The sequence below is a fragment of the Schistocerca gregaria genome, chromosome 6 (genome assembly GCF_023897955.1).
Source record: "Schistocerca gregaria isolate iqSchGreg1 chromosome 6, iqSchGreg1.2, whole genome shotgun sequence".
Classification (NCBI taxonomy): domain Eukaryota; kingdom Metazoa; phylum Arthropoda; class Insecta; order Orthoptera; family Acrididae; genus Schistocerca; species Schistocerca gregaria.
Genome location: NC_064925.1, coordinates 62,536,279 through 62,559,381, shown reverse-complemented (window position 1 = coordinate 62,559,381; position 23,103 = coordinate 62,536,279). Strand labels below are relative to the sequence as shown.

The 23,103-nt window shown below is 42.9% G+C and overlaps 1 protein-coding gene across 1 annotated transcript in view; it reads right to left on the bottom strand.

Annotated features, from left to right (window-relative positions):
* Positions 1-23,103, bottom strand: part of LOC126278612 (uncharacterized) — a 1,203,842-nt gene that overhangs the window by 135,752 nt on the left and 1,044,987 nt on the right. Inside the window, exon 4 of the mRNA XM_049978854.1 lies at positions 14,900-15,075. Coding sequence (XP_049834811.1) covers positions 14,900-15,075 — 176 coding nt within the window. The remainder of the gene's footprint in view (positions 1-14,899; positions 15,076-23,103) is intronic.

Sequence of the window (23,103 nt, the reverse complement as noted above, 5' to 3'; positions counted from 1 at the left end):
CATTCAACACTACGGTCATGAGCGCACTCAAGCGCAGTATCTCCCTTTTGTTATTACGTCACGTCTCTGGGTAGGCACGTATTTCTGCTTTTACAACAGGCTGTCAATCATATATAAAATCACAGGCAAGACATACGTCAGCGTTGGAGGGTAACATGGCCGCTTCGTACCAGTTACACTCTGCTCAGCGCTCCGAAAGGGTCTAGAGTGCCCTTATGAGGTGACAACTAAGACATTGGCACCAGATTAATCGATTTCCACTGCCTTTTTAGAAACATATAAATATTATAATGGAAAACAACATAAACTGTCTACATCCAAACGGATGAAAACTACTTCATTGAAGGTTCTGATACGGAATTCCCTTCGTTCATTTGACAACTTTCGTGGCAGCTTATTATATATATATATATATATATATATATATATATATATATATATATATATGTGTGTGTGTGTGTGTGTGTGTGTGTGTGTGTGTGTGGTGTGTGTGTGTAAGTTTCTTAAATGTACAAAACGAGTGTTTACCTTGCCACGAGCACAGCGGTGCAAAGAGTCGATACACGCACACAGTCACTGGTCACTGGCAGAACGACGTAATGACGACGTACGCCGACCAATCACGAGCCATGTTTGGGCTATAACTGGCCAATACAACAGTATCCACGGCAACTGTTTTTATAGTATACGCTGGGATACGTTCGCCGAAAGTTTGAAATTTTCCCCTAATTGGACGTATTAAGTAAAGGTTAACATCACAAGCTGCGACTTCGTGGCGAAAAAACAGTGGCCCGTATAAATAATCAGTTTCCCTTAGGTTCCCCGAAAGGTTTATTTGTGGTGGAGGAATTAATCAAAATTAATATCGGCGTTTACTGAGACCGCCAACGTGCAATTAAGTACTCTGGAAGCTTATGTAGTGTATGTTTGTTTTTAAGTAAGTTGTAAATATCTCACATAAATAACTTATAAAAATTTCTTTCATTCAATTAACAATGTGCTTCTATCGCTGTAAGATTGAATTTATTCCATTTTGTTATCTCTTGCAGTGTAGTTGACTTCATTTAACCAGGTTCCAAAGTCCACAGAAGAAGCTGCCTACAGTTTCATTTCCTACGGCGAACAAAAAAGAAAAGAAAAAAAAAATTCGACATGGAGTATAGTCACTGATGTAACGCTTACAATGTCAAGCGAACCCGGGAGAGTGTCGGCTGAATTTTCCGTCCCGACACCCACTTTTCAGTTTCCCTTAACCTCCTACTGCAAACGCCTCCTTTGAAATAGTCACACACCATTACTCCCACTTCTTTGTCAGAGTCCGAGCTTGTGTGCTATCGGCCGGCCGCTGTAGCCGAGCGGTTCTAGGCACTTCAGTCTGGGACCGCGCGAGCGCTACGGTCGCAGGTTCGAATCCTGCCTCGGGCATGGATGTGTGTGTTGCCCTTAGGTTAGTTAGGTTTCATTAGTTCTAAGTTCTAGGGGACTGATAACCTCCGATGTTAAGTCCCACAGTGCTCAGAGTCATTTGAACCATTTTTTGTGTGCTGCCACAGTCGACCTCGTCGTCGACGGGACGTCAGCCACCACTCTTCTTTCGCTTTTCTTTTTGAAAGTTAGCAAACCACAGACTGATTAACATATTCCGGCAATCTGGGGTCTCAACAGGCGTGTGATGGATCCGCGGTAAAAAGCGCAAACATTCTTACCATCGCTCATCTCAGTGGACAGTTTCAATTGTCTGTGACTGACATCCCCTAAGACGTATTCATTTTTAATGTGCACGCTTGTAATCTCAATGAGGCTTCCGATTGATGATATACGTGTCACGAAATCAAAGCTGTGTCAGAGACTCATAAATATTGTGAGTAGACGAAAAAAATGGGCGAAAGAATATCATTACGTAGATCACACATATGCAGACGACATTACATTCCTGTTTAATAGCAAACGATATGGATGATCTTGCTAATAAGATACAAACAAATAATACCTCATCGTTTAATAATCAGTACACAGAAGCGACAAAGAAACTGGTACAGGCATGCGTATTCAAATACAGACATATGTAAACAGGCATAATTCGGAGCTGATCGGCAGCGTATATATAAGCAAAATGTGTGTGCTTCAGTTCAAAGACCGGTTACTGCTGCTACAATGGCAGGTTATCAAGACTTAAGTGTGTTTGAACGTGATGTTATAGTCGGCGCACGACCGATGTGATACAGCATCTGCGAGATAGCGATGAAGGGGAGATTTTCCCGTACGACCATTTCACGGGTGTACTATGAATATCAGAGATCCGGTGAAATATTAAATCTTCGAGACCGCTGCTGCCGGAAAAAGATTCTACAAGAACGGGATCAACGACGACTAAAGAGAATCGATCGATGGAACAGAAGTGCAATCCTTCCGCAGATTGCTGCAGATTTCAATGCTAGACCAACCAAAAGTATCAACGTGCGAACCATTCAACGAAACATCATCGATATGGGCTTTCGGAGCCGAAGGCCCACTCTTGTACCCTTGATAACTCCACGACACAAAACTTTACGACTCGCCTGGGGACGAAAACACCTGCATTGGACTGTTGATGACTGGAAACATGTTACCTGGTCGGACGAGACTCGTTTCAAATTGAATCGAGTAGATGGACGTGTACGGGTATGGAGACAGGCTAATGAATCCATTGACCCTGCATATCAGCAGGGGACTTTACAAGCTGGTAGAGGCTCTGTAATGGTGTGGGGCGTGTGCAGTTGGAGTGATATGGGACCCCTGATACGTCTAGATACGCTCTGACAGGTGACAATTACGTAAGCATCCTGTCTGATCACCTGCATCCATTCGCGTCCATTGTGCATTCCGGCGGACTTGGGGAATTCCAGCAGGACATTGCGACACCCCACACCTCCATAATTGCTACAGAGTGGCTCCAGGAACGCTATAGGGAGTTTTAACTCTTCCGCTGGCCATCAAACTCCACCGACATGAACATAATTGAGCATATCTGTGATGCACTGCAACGTACTGTTGAGAAGAGATCTCTACCCCGTCGTACTCTTACGGATTTATGGGCTGCCGTGCAAGATTCATTGTGTCAATTTCCTCCAGCACTGCTTCAGACTTTAGTCGAGTCCACGCCAGATCGTGCTGCAATAATTCTGCGTGCTCGCTGGGGCCGTACATGATATTATGCAGGTGTACCACTTTCTTTGGCTCTTCAGTGTTCTTTTTAAAGTGGGCTCCTCATTTTACAATCCCGAATCACTCATCTTCAAACATTCTTACTTTTGAAGGAAATTATTTCTCTTCACAGCTTAATTTTTCTTTACTTTTTTGTTTACTTGCGTGTCGGAAATTCCAACAACAAATTTGATGGTAAGATCAAAGCAATTTACCAAGTCTGTGTTACTTAGTCGTGAGATATATCACAGATTTGTAACTGGTATTTGCATACAGAAAGTAGGTACATTTCTGCAAAATTGTGAGGTGTAAATTGCTTCCTGTTTACAAAGACAAAGGAAATGGAGTAGTAAATATACAGATCAAAACTAAATTTCTGATATTGTGTAAGACATTCCAGTACAGGACGCTAATAATCATAAACAAAGCCCTGACTTATCAACATGTTCTCCCAAATTAGATTGCAGCAATATTTGGCCATGGTTTCCTTTTAACGTAATGACGTGCAAAATAGATTTTGTCGGAACATTGAGAGCTCTTCAATTTAAAGAGTAGGGAGATTTAAATCCCTGTTGCGTTTGAGATGCTGTTGACCAAACACTTGCCCTCTTATTTACTTCCCATAAAGGGGTGCAACTTTGTGACCCACTTTGCAACGTAACTTACAAAAATTTGTACTGCGATACTTATTTCCGCAAATAAATAATTTATAACGTTTATTCTTTATTTCTGAAAGAAAGAAATTCTTTTGTGCAATGAGTATTGAGAACGTGAATTATTAATATCCACAAAGCTACCCCACCAGCTCAGGTGAACATAGTGACATAACGTCTAAGGCAGGGAAAGTACAGTCAAATTCATCTGTCTGAACGATGGGCTGACCGCTCAGTTATACAACACGGTAGTAATTGTTGAGATTTATTTATCTAATTTTCTTAAAATGCAAATAATTACAAGTCCATCCTCACTGAAATTAAGTAAGAGTGAAATAAAGTAGGTTACACAAAGCAAGGTAATAAAGGAAACCTTTTTCATACTTTTTTACGCATCTATTCAGTAGAACCGTATGAGAAAAAACAGGTCACAACACTTACAAAAATTCTCTGTTACGTAACTTACTGTATTAGACACAAACCTACAATTTAGAGCAATGGAAAAAGGTATTTTCAGTACACAGTTCTCAGTACGTGTTTGTTATATTTAGAGACAAAGTTTTATTACGAAATAAAACTTAGACCTTTTTACTAAATTATTGACAAATTTTCCTAATTTCATTAATGAGAATTGTTTTCTACTTTTGAACTGCTATGCTTCTTTCTGACGTTATGTGTGCTGTCACAAGGTCACCTCTATAATCTACAGAAATAAGACGTTTTATAAAATTTGAGTGATCTGCACATACTTCTTATTTAAATAAACTTACCGTTCGTTGGCCACAACTTCAGAGTTATAGGCAGTAGTAGGAAGTTTCCAGGAAGTGTACAAACACGTTTCTCCACATTACAATAATATAACTTTTTGACAGGCTTAGATGTAGTGCAGATACTTGTAGATTCCATTACTAATGGCAGTGGCATGCAAGAACACACTGGAAAAGATCAATACTTTTAATGTTGGCCCAAATTTACAGCATTTACCAATAAAATGATGGAATACACATTTTCCGCGAACTACCTCAGTCACAAATTTGCTCCATTTTATTTGTTAATTTATTTTTTGGTGTAACACTACATACTTCTTACTTTAGTTAGCAGGAAAATAAGAGTAAATGGAGATGTTTGATTAGTGATGTTTGTTGAAGTCTGCCTCCAAGTGCATGATACATATTTATTATTTATTACAGGCTATTGTGTCTTTTAATACGTAACAAAGCCATGTGACCACTACATGGCTCAGACATGTCGAAAATTTATTCATAAAATAAAAGGAGTTTCCAGAAGGGCTGCCTCAGCATATATACAGGAACTCAGTTATTTGCAGTCCTTAGCCCTGGACTCTTAGCTAAGTAGCACAACATGCGTGCCAGGTACGTTGGACGTAATTTTATAACAACAGAACTGGAAGTCTTTAAATTCCACATGAAAGATGTTTAAGCGCTAAAGCGTACACATCAAATTATCATAAGAGCAGAAGAACATTATGTTTTTCACAAACAATGAAACACATAGTAGCTCGATGGATGGTATCAGTAATATGGTCTGCAAATAAAAAAGTATAACAATAACTATTCGCAAGGGAAATGTAATCTAGAACTCAAACAGACACACATTTTTTCATATAGACGAAGCGGAAGGCAAATGGTCCCCTCCACGAAGTATCCTCAGATACATCCCTGTGATTCCGAGAAATATTAAGAAAGAAAGTCAGACAAAATATGTGTTATTCATTGAGCAATGTAATATGAGACCAAGAATCTGATTAAATTTGGAAGTTCCGGCCGCTGTGGCCGAGTGGTTCTAGGCGCCTCAGTCCGGAACCGCGCTGCTGCTTCGGTTCCAGGTTCGAATCCTGCCTCGGGCATGCATGTGTGTGATGTCCTTAGGTTAGTTAGGTTTAAGTAGTTATGAGTCTAGTGCTTAGAGCCATTTGACCCATTTGGAAGTAGCATGAGGCACTAGAATTTTTCGATAAACAGGTAACACTTTTTTTGCCGATAAGTGTCAACTTGGGACGCAACAAAGACTCTTTAAATTGACAGATGCAGTCCCGTACAGAAACACAGTTGAATGTTGCTCTACCGCTTCAGCCTCACTCACCCATTGCCAATCGGCCACAGATCTGCTTTCGGCCATCAAAGATGTCAATAGCGATTTTTCACTATGTATCTCAGACTGAGAGAACAAATTTGTCATATTCATAACCAGATGGTGGAAGCAGTACAGGGCTGGTAGGAATAGCCAGGCTCTTTTCAAACCACGATAAAATTTCTCCTCCGAGCAGTCGATGTGAATGTCAAAATGGTTCATTTGATTAGACCATCATTGTGATTGGATTGAATATATTACCTGAAACAGGACTCATCACATTTTTCTTAGCGGAAGGAACGTGAAAGTAACTTTGAACGTACCCCAAGGGAATGTTATGGGATCAATTCTGGTCGTAAGATCTATAAGGGACATACTAGTTAATGACAGATGCTCCTTGAGGCTGATACTGTCGTATATCAGGGTGTTATTTAGCAACATGTATCACAAATCATATGAAAGTTTCTTTAATCGAAATGATGTGGAACGAGTCATTTTACAGGATACTTATTGCAGATTAACGTTAAAATTATTGAAAGTCTTATTTTTCAGAACTACTCATGCGACAACACTTAAAAAGTATTTTTAATCAATCGGTCAGTTTATTAATAAAAATTCATCCTTGAGATATAAGAAGTTGCCCAAGACAAATGACTTCAGCTAAAATCTGAAACTTGTTTTGTTACCTACCAGACATTTTACGAGATTGGCCAAATGCACACAAATATTATCTTCAGCGTGCTGAGCGTACTGAGCCAATAACTGCTTTAACAGTGGGAAATAAAAGTAATTTCTTTCTCTAGTGTTGTACGTATGGACGTCACTATTCATTTAAAATTGTTATTAATAATTTGTGATGAATATATGTACTGCGATAGTACAATTAAATTACCTAACTCCTTGAAGAGGTGCCTATATGACGACTGTAGATTAACACCATCTGTTATACTTACAGTCTAGTTTTGTGCAATCAATTATTCTGTAAGACACTATTGAGTGGTAATATGCACGAAATTTCAATAGGTAGATTTGTTTGTTTCCGACATTAACAGTTATATGAAGAGCGGAAGTTGCAGATCTTATCTGTTTCAGCAGGTCAGTAAAACGCTTCTTACAGCTCAAACTTGCATCTCAAAGATTAGGATAACTGTATCCTGTTTACTGATTCTCGTTCGTGTGGTATATAAATTGTTGGTGTGAATCTATTCCTTGCATAGAACTCAAAATAGTACATTTCCTCAGAATTAAGGGAGAGTCCATTTTCTGAGAATCGTTTAATAATTCTTTGAATAAATTCAATGACAATCTGTTCTATTACTTTTATTTCTAATGGGATTTATTGTAACACTAATACTGTATGGAGATATAACAAATTCTGCATGTTGAATGTCCAGTGGGAGGTTATTCATATATATTAGCAACAGGATCGAATCCAAAATTGGACAACATGGTAGTCTCTTTTTGATTTGTCTCATCTCTAAAACTTTATCTCCTTTCAGCATTGTTTGAATTATTCAACACACCTTTCTTCATTCTATTTTTAACCTGATCCAAACCAGCTTTGTGTAGAGCCATCAATTCCATAAAACCTAAAGATCTACACAATAAAATACCTATAATCTGCGCAATTAAACACCTGTCAAGGATAACAAAAAATAGCATCTTGGGATATTTCAATACTTAGGGCTTGTAATATTTGACGGCGGAATGTGTAAATAACATTCTCAGTCAAGATATACTTCTGGAATTGAAGTTGTTATTTGCTAAGTAAATGTTTCCACTTAAATGTGAGACTTCTCTTCGTACACCACTTTTCCAAATATTTCGGAAAGTATATCAGTAAGGCAGTTGGATGATAACTATGTACTTTTTTCTTTTCACATTTCTTGTAAAGAAGTTTAACAATACTGTCTATTTTAATCAGTCTCAAAAATTTCCTGTACCAGAGAATTAGTACTTTTGCCAGTGAGGACATTACTTATTAAGTTAAAGGAACCTTTCAGAATTCTGTTTCAAGTTGAATCAACGCCATATAAGCTTTTGTTTTTTACGAGAATTTTTATAATTCTGTTAATTTCAGTGAAGAATATTAGTGCTACTTCTATTCGCTTAATGTTTTGTGGAGTGACACTTTTAATAAATTCTCTAGCTTCTTCAATTGAACTACATTTACACATTAGATGCAACGTGTGAATTGTCAATCAGAACATCGTCTTTTAGTGTCATTGTTGCACACTAACCGGTCTTCGTGTCACCCATTTCGCAGTATCCAGTATGTCTTTAATACTTTTATCTGTTTTATTAATTTCTTTTAGGACCTACTTATTTTTGGACATTGTAATGTCTTTCCTTAAAGTGTCACAATATATTTTTTGTAGAATACAGTCAATGTCGGAGCTTGAGAGATTGTGGCCTACATGAAATTTTAATCCCTTTAGATATCCTCTTTGGCCTGATTATGGATGTGCTGGTGAGTGATGTGAAGGAGGAAGCACCGTGGAATATGATTTTTGCGAATGATGTGGTTCTTTGTGAGCAGGACAGCGACAGACTTTAGGAAAAGCTGGAGGATTTGAGAAAGGGACTAGAAGAAAGAGGGATGAAAATTAGCAGGACAAAGTCAGTATATTTAGCACTGAAAGATGTGCAGATAAGGTCTTGCAAGATCCAGGATGATGAGCTGAAATCGGTCTGCGAATTTAAATACCTGGGGTCGTACATACAGAAGGATGAAGAACTGGAAAGCGAGATGCAACCCCGAATAAATTGCTGTTTGAAACAACTGGAGGAAAATGAGTGGAGTGTTGGGTGACAAGAAGGTGAGCATTGGGTTGAAAGGGATAGTGTACAAGTTGGTGGTAAGGCCTGCTACGATATACGGGGCAGAGACATGGCCAATCACAGTAGCCCAGGAAAGGAAGATGGAAGTGGCGGAAATGAGGATGCTGAGGAGGATGTGTGGGGTAACAAGGGGGGAAAGGATTAGAAATGAATTTGTCAAAGGAGCTGTGAACGTGGGATCCATGGGGAAAAAGATACAAGAGACCAAACTAAGGTGGTACGGACACTTACAGAGACATGGGGAAGAGTATATCGGAAACACAGTTGAAGATATAAAGATTGAAGGAGCGAGAAGGAGAGCAAGACCGAAGATGAGGTGGAAGGATAAGATATCCGGGGACCTAAGGGAGAAAGGATGGAAGAAGGAAGAGGCAATGGATAGAGAACTATGGAGGAGAAGAATCCAGGAGAGTAATGCCGACCCTACGTGATGTAGGACAAGGCGACGATAAAGAAGAAGAAGATATCCTCGGCTTACTTGATTTTTTTATAAACATTAGAGGAATTTACTTTTAAATATTGACACAAAATTACTAAGTAATGTATGAATTTCACATTAGCATCCCTTTTACTCGTATATATAGGGGCAGTCACGTAAAACGTAACACCCCTTTTATTTTGTGAATGGTTACACATTTCGAAACGCTGTTTTGGCAAATGTTAGTGCGTCAAGGGGTACGTATGGTTTTGTGCGATTAATGTTTTCAGCGCTAGTATCATCTGAGATACTGATGTAAATACGTTCTTTTAAATTGAACCGTATACATTTTACAACTGTATTCGGTAGCTCTTGAGAAGATAATTACAATGAAATAGCGTTGTTAATCTTGACGTTGAAACCTGTCGCAAAAACTTCGAGAAATGTTCTAGAATGTGAGATCACGGTGGTCGCAAACGGCATTTGCGGTGCAAACACAGTCAATAAGGCATCTCGGACCACGTTGCGTAGTTATGTACCGTAGAGTAGGCTGCGCTATGAGAATAAAGCTTTTTTCCCCTTGAACCAACTTTGGACCTAAGAATGTTGTATATGGAGATACGACGTAGACTAGAATCCAGCGTATCACAAAAGGCTTAGGGGAACTATTTCACATTTGTGTATCCTCCCAGGTTTACGTGAGGTGAAACACGGAAATCAACAGTTCTTTCTTCAAAAACAATGAGGTCTGATGCGCTGCGAAAAGCAATTACTGTATTTAAATTGTAAGTGTTACAAGGAAGGTTTGACCGCGCTTTTCCTGTACGTGGCTGTGTGCTTGCCAGCGGTGAAATACATATTGTCGGACAATTATATCTGTCTACACTGCTCTAAATTATATCATGTGGGATGCACTCGTTGAACTAAACGTTTTAATAAAAATACTTTAGTGACCACGTGTACACCGCAAAATAAATGCTCTCAACGAAACGTCGTTTCATGCTGAATGTAAGCGCATAATGACAGTGTTATCAGCTACTTGCAATAGACGCTTTTGACATATTTGACACTGTAATGCAATTTCGTACACACATAAATAAAATAAGCAATTCACTGACAATGATTTGGTAACCGTTCGGAAGAACAATAGACAGATGAAGTTACAGTGGATGATATGGTAGAGGAATATACTGGCGACTCGACGACACATATCGTCTGGCGTGGTTGGAGCTTCGTCGTAGACTGCATCTTTCAGTGTTCCCCAAATAAAGAAATCGAGAAGAGCCAAATCAGGGGACCTCGCGGCCAATTTGACAACAGACTTTCGTACTCCTCGACGTCCAGCAAAGTTCACGTTCAGCATTTGCCTTGCAACACAGGACGAGTGAACTGGACAACCGCCACCTAGCAGACTTCGGACACTGTCGAATATCCCGTGGTATCTGTTCTAGAAGAATCGGTAGAACATTCGTCAGAAAATGTGCGTACGAATGTTCATATACACTGAAGAGCGAAAGAAACTGGTACACCTGCCTAATACCGTGCAGGGCCCCCGCGAATGCGCTGAAGTGATGCGACACAACGTGGCATGGATGCGACAAATGTCTGAAGTACAGCTGGAGAGAATTACAACCATGAACCCTGCAGGGCTGTCTATAAATTCGTAGGTGTAAGAGGAGGTTGATATCTCTTCTGAACAGCACATTGCAAGGCATCTATGATATGCTCAATAATGTCCACGTCTGGGAAATCTGCCGGATTCCTGACATTCACGATATAATCGTGAAATGGTCGTACGAGAAAATCCCCACTTCATCGCTACCTCGAACGTGCTGTGTCGACGACAATACCACTTCCAAACTCTCTTAAATCTTGATAACCTGCCATTGTTGGTAGAGTAGCTGATCTAACAAGAGCGTCAGACACTTGTTGTCATATATAGTAGTTTCCGACCGCAGCGCTTTATTCTTCCTGTTAACATATCTCTGTATTTGAATACGCATGCCTATACCAGTTTCTTTGGCGCTTCAGTGTAGAATTCCTCAGACGAAGTAAGGTTCCCCGATGAAATTTCCTATGATGCCGCACCATACGTTTACGCTCCACGGCCGTTGATGTTGCACCTTACCAAGCCAGTGCGGATTTTCGGCTACCCAACTGTGCATATTATGCAAATTTACATTGGCGGCGGTAGTAAACACAGCTTCATCGTAAAGAGCACATACTGGAACACGCAGGATCGTCTCTCTGTTGCTGTAGGAAAACGCGACAGTAATATGTACGACGCTCTAAATCTCGGTCGTCGAGTGCCTGATGCGATAACAGGTGAGAGGTGTGGAAATTCCGTCGATGCAGGTGCGAATGACACTCGTCTGGCTGATTCCACATTCCTTTGCAGCATTCCCCATAGCATTGTGCGGATTCATTAGCGTCGCAGCCAGAACAGCTTTTTCGTGTTGTCTGTCAGTTGCTGTCTTCTTTCATGTCCTCTTTTTGACGAACAAGCAGCGTGTCAGCACAAGCGTTTTAATAACTGGTGCAACTGCATGGCGCGTCGGACGTTGGCGATACAGATGGATAACCCTAAACCGCTGTACTGTTTTTACGGCGTTTCTTTTACATTCACCATTTAAAAGAAATATATATAACTTGTCCTCATTGGTGTACATGTCTGCACTCAACGAATATTGAAGCAGAAATTAGCTACCTGCAAAGCCGAGAAATAAATTGGCAAATATGTTGACATTCTGACACAGCGTAGCATAAGAGCTCTGCTTGGCGATGTTTACCCCTTGTTCTCATATTCTGGTACATTGAATTATTTACAAGTTGAAAACGTCAACATTGACAAACGCTGTATCACTGTAAATGTCTTCTCAACAGCTATCGATTGCACTTATAAAAAATACACGGTACCATTTAAAATAATCTGCGTGCTTCAGTATCTACGTGGATACCAGCGCTGAAAACATTCACAAGAAATTACGTGCCCCTCGACGTTCTAACATTTGCTGAAAACCGCGTTTTCGATATGCGTAACAGCTCACGAAATGAAGGATGTGTTAGGTCTTAGGGGCTCACCGTGTATACCTCATCCCATACTATCCCTTTACTTTATTGTTGGAACAGTATACCCCATTCTCATTAATAAGCCTCACTGCATTCTATTTAACTTGCTTAGAGTTTTAAGTCACAAAAAATTATATTTCTGTACAAGAAGGATGTAAGGGATCACGCTTGATGTCGAGGTTGGTAGGCAACCTCAATAGACACCAGCATGACGTATTGCGCTTATATCAGTGGAAAGATCATTTGTTGTTTGATTTCACGAGTGCCGAACAGTCGCTATGAACAGTCACTGCCATGAAATATCTGAGAGATAATTAACGAGGAATTACCACACGAGCATAATCAGTGAAAATGCAAATACCGAACTGAAATTCACTTCAAGAATCCTCAGTAAATGCAGCCCATGAGAGGAGGAAGTATATCTTACAAAACTCTCGTCCGATTGACATCTGAGTACTGCTGAGACTGCCACCCTCCTCAGGTAGGACGGACACATGTAAACAACTATCTCAATGTCCAAATGGTTCAAATGGCTCTGAGCCCTATGGGACTTAACATCTGAGGTCATCAGTCCCCTAGAACTTAAAACAGCTTAAACCTAACTAACCTAAGGACTTCCCACAGAGCCATGCCCGAGGCAGGATTCGAACCTGCAATCGTAGCGGTCGCGCGGTTCCAGACTGAAGCACCTAGAACCTGCTCGGCCACAGCGGCCGGCCCCACCTCAGTGTCCTTTGCCTATATACACTCCTGGAAATTGAAATAAGAACACCGTGAATTCATTGTCCCAGGAAGAGGAAACTTTATTGACACATTCCTGGGGTCAGATACATCACATGATCACACTGACAGAACCACAGGCACATAGACACAGGCAACAGAGCATGCACAATGTCGGCACTAGTACAGTGTATATCCAACTTCCGCAGCAATGCAGACTGCTATCCTCCCATGGAGACGATCGTAGAGATGCTGGATGTAGTCCTGTGGAAAGGCTTGCCATGCCATTTCCACCTGGCGCCTCAGTTGGACCAGCGTTCGTGCTGGACGTGCACACCGCGTGAAACGACGCTTCATCCAGTCCCAAACATGCTCAATGGGGGACAGATCCGGAGATCTTGTTGGCCAGGGTAGCTGACTTACACCTTCTAGAGCACGTTGGGTGGCACGGGATACATGCGGACGTGCAGTGTTCTGTTGGAACAGCAAGTTCCCTTGCCGGTCTAGGAATGGTAGAACGATGGGTTCGATGACGGTTTGGATGTACCGTGCACTATTCAGTGTCCCCTCGACGATCACCAGAGGTGTACGGCCAGTGTAGGAGATCGCTCCCCACACCATGATGCCGGGTGTTGGCCCTGTGTGCCTCGGTCGTATGCAGTCCTGATTGTGGCGCTCACCTGCACGGCGCCAAACACGCATACGACCGTCATTGGCACCAAGGGAGAGGCGACTGTCATCGCTGAAGACGACACAACTCCATTCGTCTCTCCATTCACGCCTGTCGCGACACCACTGGAGGCGGGCTGCACGATGTTGGGGCGTGAGCGGAAGACGGCCTAACGGTGTGCGGGACTGTAGCCCATCTTCATGGAGACGGTTGCGAATGGTCCTCGCTGATACCCCAGGAGCAACAGTGTCCCTAATGTGCTGGGAAGTGGCGTTGCGGTCCCCTACGGCACTGTGTAGGATCCTACGGTCTTGGCGTGCATCCGTGCGTCGCTGCGGTCCGGTCCCAGGTCGACGGGCACGTGCACCTTCCGCCGACCACTGGCGACAACATCGATGTACTGTGGAGACCTCACGCCCCACCTGTTGAGCAATTCGGCGGTACGTCCACCCAGTCTCCCGCATGCCCACTATACGCCCTCACTCAAAGTTCGTCAACTGCACATACGGTTCACGTTCACGCTATCGCGGCATGCTACCAGTGTTAAAGACTGCGATGGAGCTCCGTATGCCACGGCAAACCGGCTGACACTGACGGCGGCGGTGCACAAATGCTGCGCAGCTAGCGCCATTCGACGGCCAACACCGCGATTCCTGGTGTGTCCGCTGTGCCGTGCGTGTGATCATTGCTTGTACAGCCCTCTCGCAGTGTCCGGAGCAAGTATGGTGGGTCTGACACACCTGTGTCAATGTGTTCTTTTTTCCATTTCCAGGAGTGTACATGTGGAACATACGATGACAAGAACTGCCTCACGTCTGTTGAATTATAACGAAACTGCTCTGAAAGTGTCTATTTTTAGCCGAAATATAGGTTTACAATCATACTAAAAACTGGCTCAACCACATAATGGTTCAACGATATTAGTTACATCGTTTAGTGTTATATGAATATATGAGAAGAATATTGTACATCAGTATAAAACTACAATAATGTTGCAATAAATTATATTGTCAATACTCTGTTAATAGAGTAAATGATGACTGTCTTTGTAAATGACTGTGAATAAATAAATGGTTGCAATGCGGATGAATTAGATATTGCAAAGTGGGTTCCAGATACTAAAATGTGAAAGTGAACCACAATAATTGGACATAACAAATAAGCGAGTAAACAAGTTTTGTAAATGAGGTCCTTATACAACCACGATCACGACCGCTTTGTTCGATCTGGCGCGCCTGGATGGAACACACTTACCGGCAGCTCCTTGATGCTGAGGTCGGGCCTTCGACTGCCGACGGGCTCGTCGTTGATGTAGAAGGAGAGGTGCGCCGCCGGCCTGGACGGGGGCGCCGTGCAGTTGGCCCTCAGCAGGTCCCCCGGGTAGTAGCGCTCGCGCTCCGCCACCAGCGTCGGCGGACCCTCGGGCAGCGCTGCAACACGGGCAGGCAGCGTGCGTCACGATACTGTGTTGTAGCTGCTAAAAGTGTGTGCAAGAGTAGTGTCGCAGACCGGAGGCACCGCCTGACAAAGTGTGTTAGCACCAAAAACCTCGCTACTTTGCTAAGCAGCCTCCCACAGGGCTTCATTCTGGGTCCTCTCCCGTTTATGTCACCCTGATTACTTGTTAATGTATGACCGGGTAAATTGTTAAACGAAATTTATGCCAGAATAAGGTTCAGCACTGGAATTAAGCCTCAAGGGAAACGGAGATCAATGATGCGGTTCGCTGATGAGACCTCTTCCCTCAGCGAACATGAACAAGAATTACCTGATTTGCTGTATAGAATGAACAGTCTAATGAGTACAGAATATGGATTGAGAGTAAATCGAAGAAAGATAAAAGTAATGAGAAGTTTCAGACATGAGAACAGCTAGAAACTTAACATCAGGTTTGATGGTCACAAACGAGTTACGGAATTTTTATACCTAGGCAGCAAAATAACCAGTGACGAATGGAGCGATGATGACATCAAGAGCAGACTAGCACTGGAAAAAACGGCATTACTGACCAAGAAAGTGTAATAGCATAAAACATAAGCGTTAATATAAGGAAGAAATTTCTGAGACTGTTCGTTTCGAGCACAGCATTGTATGGTGGTGAAACATGGGCTGTGGGTAAACCGGAACGGAAGAGAATCGAAGCATTTGAGATGTGGTGCTGAAGACGAATGTTGAAAATTAGGTGTGCTGATAAGGTAAGGAATGAGGAAGTTCTGAGGAAAGGAATATGTGGTAAACGCTGACAAGGAGAAGGGAGAGGATGATAGGACATCTGTTAAGACCTCAGGAAATGACTTCCATGGAACTAGAGTGAGCGGTATAGGTCAACAATTGTAGAGATAGGAATACATCCAGGAAATAATTGAGGACATAGGTTGCAAGTGCCACTCTGAGATGAAGAGTTCGGCACAGAAGAGGAACGGCTGCATCAAACCAGTGAGAAGTCTGACGACCGAAAGAAAGAGAGATTTCAAGGTAGGGGGTAGAGATCAAGCACCCTTCATATTCATGTTATATACACTCCTGGAAATGGAAAAAAGAACACATTGACACCGGTGTGTCAGACCCAACATCCTTGCTCCGGACACTGCGAGAGGGCTGTACAAGCAATGATCACACGCACGGCACAGCGGACACACCAGGAACCGCGGTGTTGGCCGTCGAATGGCGCTAGCTGCGCAGCATTTGTGCACCGCCGCCGTCAGTGTCAGCCAGTTTTCCGTGGCATACGGAGCTCCATCGCAGTCTTTAACATTGGTAGCATTCCGCGACAGCGTGGACGTGAACCGTATGTGCAGTTGACGGACTTTGAGCGAGGGCGTATAGTGGGCATGCCGGAGGCCGGGTGGACGTACCGCCGAATTGCTCAACACGTGGGGCGTGAGGTCTCCACAGTACATCGATGTTGTCGCCAGTGGTCGGCGGAAGGTGCACGTGCCCGTCGACCTGGGACCGGACCGCAGCGACGCACAGATGCACGCCAAGACCATAGGATCCTACGCAGTGCCGTAGGGGACCGCACCGCCACTTCCCAGCAAATTAGGGACACTGTTGCTCCTGGGGTATCGGCGAGGACCATTCGCAACCGTCTTCATGAAGCTGGGCTATGGTCGTGCACACCGTTAGGCCGTCTTTCGCTCACGCCCCAACATCGTGCAGCCCACCTCCAGTGGTGTCGCGACAGACGTGAATGGCGGGAGAATGGAGACGTATCGTCTTCAGCGATGAGAGTCGCTTCTACCTTGGTGCCAATGATGGTCGTATGCGTGTTTGGCGCCGTGCAGGTGAGCGCCACAATCAGGACTGCATACGACCGAGGCACACAGGGCCAACACCCGGCATCATGGTGTGGCGAGCGATCTCCTACACTGCCCGTACACCTCTGGTGATCGTCGAGGGGACACTGAATAGCGCACGGTACATCCAAACCGTCATCGAACCCATCGTTCTACCATTCCTAGACCGGCAAAGGAACTTGCTGTTCCAACAGGACAATGCACGTCCGCAAGTATCCCGTGCCACCGAACGTGCTCTAGAAGGTGTAAGTCAACTACCCCGGCCAGCAAGATCTCCGGATCTGTCCCCCATCGAGCATGTTTGGGACTGGATGAAGCGTCGTCTCACGCGGTCTGCACGTCCAGCACGAACGCTGGTCCAACTGAGGCGCCAGGTGGAAATGGCATAGCAAGCCGTTCCACAGGACGACATCGAGCATCTCTATGATCGTCTCCATGGGAGAATAGAAGCCTGCATTGCTGCGAAAGGTGGATAAACACTGTACTAGTGCCGACATTGTGCATGCTCTGTTGCCTGTGTGTATGTGCCTGTGGTTCTGTCAGTGTGTTCATGTGATGTATCTGACCCCAGGAATGTGTCAATAAAGTTTCCCCTTCCTGGGACAATGAATTCACGGTGTTCTTATTTGAATTTCCGGGAGTGTATTAGTAGCGTCGCAGACGGTACTATCAGTAATCTCTATTTTCAGATGATGCAGTTCTTTGTAAAAAACTACTGTCTGACAACAATTGGGCACATATTTCTTTCCGTCTTGATAAATTTTCTAAGATTAGTAAACACTGACAACTTGGTATATATGGTCACGAATGTAATGTAAAAATGTGGGCTTCGTAGCATCTCGTGTGACTACAGTACCAATGAGCCACATCATCTCTTATAAGTACCTGGGTGCTGAAATTTATGGAGACAGAACGTATAGGCTTAGCAGTAAGTAAAATAAATGAAAAACGTCCACTGATTTCTAGAGTAATGAATAATACAAGCAGGGTGTATTGAATTTATACAAAAACGGCTACCACGAATGATCGCCAATTTGTTTTCCTCAGGAGAGCGTCACTGAAGTGCTGAAGAATGTGAAGATACACGTCAGGTGTACGACTTAAGCCTAATTACAGTGTTTAAAGAGCGAACATTAATTGAGAATTTAGGAACATTCGACAGACCACAGTGTACATTTCCCGTACGAACGCTGAAGACGACATTAGAACAATTAAAACGCGCACACTGACAGCTAGGCAACAATTCTTACAGTGATCGAAAGACGAATGGAGACCGGAAGGAATCTAATTCTGTTGTGCGTGGGCAAGTAGCGTCCGCTATATACTTGACAGTTGTTTGCAAAGTATAGATGTAGAGGTTTTCATATTGCATGGACTCCTGGGAGAGATGTCTCTGACAGGTGAGAAGAAGTCAAAGATGTACAGAACGACTTAAGCTCATATTGTAACAGTACAGTGCAGTTATGAAAGTGTAAAATTCATAATTTTTCAGTGTCCCCTTTGAACGAAGTGGAATTACTCTTAAGCTGCCCGCCCCTGGTAGCCGAGTGGTCAGCGCGTCGGAATGTCATACCTAACGGCCCGGGTACGAGTCCAGGCTGGGTCACAGATTTTCTCCGCTCAGGGGCTAGGTGTTGTGTTGTCCTAATCATCATTTCATCCCCATCGACAAGCAACTCGTCGAATGGCGTCAACTCGAAAGACTTGCACCAGGCGACAGGTCTACCCGACAAGAGGCCGTAGATACAAGGCATCTACTGTTTACTCTTAAGCTTATCTGTATTACGCACTACACGCTTATTGTATTCTATGAGGCTGTCGTTTATGTAAATATCCAAGCCTCAGGGCCAACACGAAGACTGTGAAGCATAAAAAAAATCTTCTTCTCAGTGATACTATGCATCTCCCTTGCTGTTTTGTTCTGGTCTGAAAATTCTTGGACTCCGTTACAGTCCTCATCAAAATATGTTAGTGTCATTCATTTGCTGCCCCCAAATATCAACAAAGAGAAATCACAAATACATAGGAATTAAAGACATTAGTTGCCAGTGGAAACTGATTTATTAATTTTTTCCTAGTTTAAGCTCATGGCCTAGGTAGATATATTCATCAACAGCTTCTATAGGAGAGTTTCTGACAGTAAGTGATTGGTTGCCTTGACTTAGTATTTATGTTTTACTGATCATTTACAAGCAAACGATAGGCTTTAGCTCTTAGAGCGTACTCTTTAGTTCCTTCCGATTTTCAGTAATGAGCACAAAATCAACGGTGAAGTGTAGATGATTCAGACATTTGTCGCTAATTTAAATACGTCTGCTATTCCAGTCTAGTGAAGTGAATCCATCTTCCACTGCAAGGATGAACAGTTCCGGAGAGATGGTGTCACACTGACGAACTCCTTTGCCTACTGGGATCCTACCGGTAATAGGATCTCCATCCACTCTTATTGTTGAGGCAGAAGTAGTGGTGAAAAGTTCCTTCTGACACCGACATTCGTACCGGAGTCATTCCAGTGGAGGACTGCTCTGCTGTGCTGACCTCGGAGGTCAGACGCCGGAAATACCGCCGGTGTGGCCCTCCGCATTGTAGTGGTTGTACTTCCTACCGTTTGGCTGCTCAGCGGCAGACATTTTCCACCAACATGCAGTGACTGGCCCAATCACATGTTCTGTATTTCCAGATACTACAATTTCAAGCTGCTGTTGGTGGGATTTTAAAATCTCGAAACCGGTCATGGTTTAAATAAAAATTATTGCAACTGAAGTGGATTTCTCTAAATTAATTATAATGCCTCTCGGTTGCGGATGACCTACGTACCAGGTCTTGTGAAATCTTGCTAAGTTTTAGGACATGTGACAGGAACTCTCTTTGCTAACAGCTATTTGACCTACACAGTCGGAAACTTGAGTCTTTCTTACGACCACACCTGTGTCGCAAGCTTGTTATTCCAATGTCTCTCTTCTTTTTTAAAAAGTTTCTCAGTGTTTTGGGCCAATGAACAGTTCCCTAGCAACTTCCCTGTTTGAATCTGTTGTAGTCTTTAGCACTAAAACAAATTTCTGTTTGCTCGTTGAAATATTCTTCTTCCTTCCCATAACATAACTCGTATACTTTACTTTTTTGGTAGCACTACACTCTGTAAACACCCACCAAACCACCGACGCACACACACACACACACACACACACACACTCACACACACACACACACATACAGATCGCAAAATGAAAAGTGCAAGTGATGTGTTACGATAAACGTGAGTGACAAAACGCCAGAAATCGGCCAGCAGGAGCATGAGGACCGAAGGAACACATGTCCAGGACCACACATACGAACTAATATGGACTAACAACACTGGAAATCGCCACTGAAAATGTTTCACAATTGTAAGAAGCGAAACGCGAATGACAAAGACAAACTGCCTTTCATTTAGCTGCAGAGACGAAACACACCTGCATACATAATCTGCAGGGACCTTTTACAGATACGTAGGACCGTAGTAACATCATAACAATTGTGTTTAACAACGATAAACATACAAAATATGAAGTTGCAACTTATTGTGACTTGGTTTCATTCCTGACTAAAGGGAAAAGTCTTTTTCACACTTTTGCATCTATTAGTACGTGCAAAATGTCACAATGTGCTGTGACGCCATCTAGCGAAATAATGGCGTGTTAGTGGCACAGGCCCTCTTTTCAAATTAGTATCTAACAGCTTGTCTACGAGATTTATAAATCGTGTTTACTATATCTATTTTTAAATGTTGCAAATAAGATTTCTTCCTACAATATATTACTTTCAATCAATTGGTAATAGTTCCGACTGATGTACGAGGTGTGTTCAGAAAAAAAGGTGATGTTATATTTTTATGATAAATAACTCATTTATTCACCAATATTCATGTTGTCCCCTTCAAAGTAATTCCCCTCAGATACATTACACTTTCCCAACGCCTCTTCCAATCCTCGAAGCACGCCTGATAAGCATTTTTAGATGCAGCGTTGAGTACTTCCAGCGATGCAGTTATTTCCTCAGTCGTTGAAAATCTACGTCGTTTCATAGGTTTCTTCAGTTCCCGGAACCGGAAAAAGATGCAGCGGGCGAAATCCGTTGAATATGGTGGCTGAGGCGTGATTGACGTGTTGCTTTTGGCCACAAAATCTATCACAAGCAACGATGAATGAGTAGGTGCATTGTCGTTAGGCAAAAGCCATGAATTGTTTTCCACAATTCCGGAAGTTTTCTGCGTATTACTTCTCGCAATCGACACATAACGTCAAGATAATATTCCTTACTGACCGTTCGCCGTTGAGGCAAAAATTTATGAGGCACTACGCCACGGTAACTGAAAAAAACAGTGAGCAAAACTGACATTTGATCGAAGGTGGCGTGCTTTTTTCGGTCTTGGCTCTCCGGGATGCTTCCATTGGGAAGCTTGGGCTTTGGTTTCGACGTCATAGCCACAAATCCATGTTTTGTCACCAGTTGTGATCATTTTTAAGCAAATCAGGATCATTCTAGAGCTCCTGAGCGATGCTCATGCGACGGGTCTTCTGATCAAAATTGAGATTTTGGAACAAACTTCGCTGACACGTGACTCATGCCCAAAACATCCAAAAAAAGTACATAACGTGAGGCGACTGTTATTCCAACATCATCAGCAACTTCTCTTACGGCAATTCGACGTTTTTCCAAATCTATATTTTTTTTAAGCTTCGATGTTATCATCTGTTGTTGATGTGTGGCGCGTCCACAACGAGATTCGTCATTAACAATTTCTCGTCGATCGTGGAGGAGCTTGTACCACCAGTAAACTTTCTTTGTTTACTTACAGCAGATTCACCCTGTGGCTCTGCCAACATTTCAGGTATTTTAGAGCACTTGATTCTATTTTTCATACAAAATTTGATGCAAATTCTTTGCTCCATTTGTTTATAATAATCGAAACTCGCCAAGCACACTAAAACACTTCTAACCTTTCCACCTGTCAAAAACACACGAAATACGCTATACGCTTGAAACTGTGGACATATGTTCGGGACATGTGTACCAACATATAAAAGACCGATAACCGAATGTACGTTTCCCACGCAATTTGAAAAGTCACCTTGCTTTTTGAAGAGCCCTCGCATTGTTCTAAAAATATCACCATTCAAGCAAAAATCGAGTATGGTGAAGTGAAACAAGAAAATATCACGTTCAAATTAAGTGAACATATTTTTCTGAACCGCAGCATAGCATAAAATTTGACTGACGCTCAGCCAAAATAAGTGTCTCGACCATCACGTACGTGTACCCGTGTGGCGTAGACGGAGCCAACTGAAAAGGTTTCCGTGCGCTTGAGAATGGGCAGGGCTGTTCGCATGGTTTCACAGAGGTCTGGCTACGAATAGGTGGAGGTGTGCGTTTTTTTTTCTGTATGGTAGCCGTGCGCGGCTGGTGTTTCTTTGACTGCATTCCCGTCGGAAGCACTCATTTCCTCGGCGGCAGCGATTAATCCGGCGCTCGGTTAAAAGCGCTCCGTCGGCCGTCGCTGGAGCTCAAACGCGGTTTCCCTCCCCAAAAGAACAATTGTTTTCTTTTGTTCCTGGGCAGTCCGTTTGCAGGAGTCGCCCGCCCCCCTCCTGCTCCTAACTCTGTGTTACTCTTGTCGGGGAACTCTCTCTTTTTCCCTGCACGGCTTAAACGTTTCTGCCTGCATACGCTCCAGCTTGCTTTACGGTATAGACTGCATAAAATACTAGCTCGTGCCTTTGCTATGTTGTGTCCTTTCTGCTACAGTTATTAATTCCACAACGTAATTATTTGTGGCGGGATTCTTTCCCCGTCAGATATACGAGTATACAATCCGAAACATTCGGCGACTTCCACAATCGTCATCGTCACAAGATTTCAATACGCCATGTGGTACTGTCGCATTTAGTTAGCCGGTTTATGTCATAGATACTTTACGAAGCCACGTAACTACCATACGATACCAGAGATGTTGGATGCCTCAGTTTATTCCTCTGCTGCCTTTCGGCTATAAACTTTTACGCACCACCAAAAGTGTATCTACCGTCCAGCTAAAGTTATTGGTACACATTCTGATCCCGACAGCTTCTCTGAACACAGAAACCTGGTAGATAGATACAGGGGTAATATTTCCATTTCAGTAGA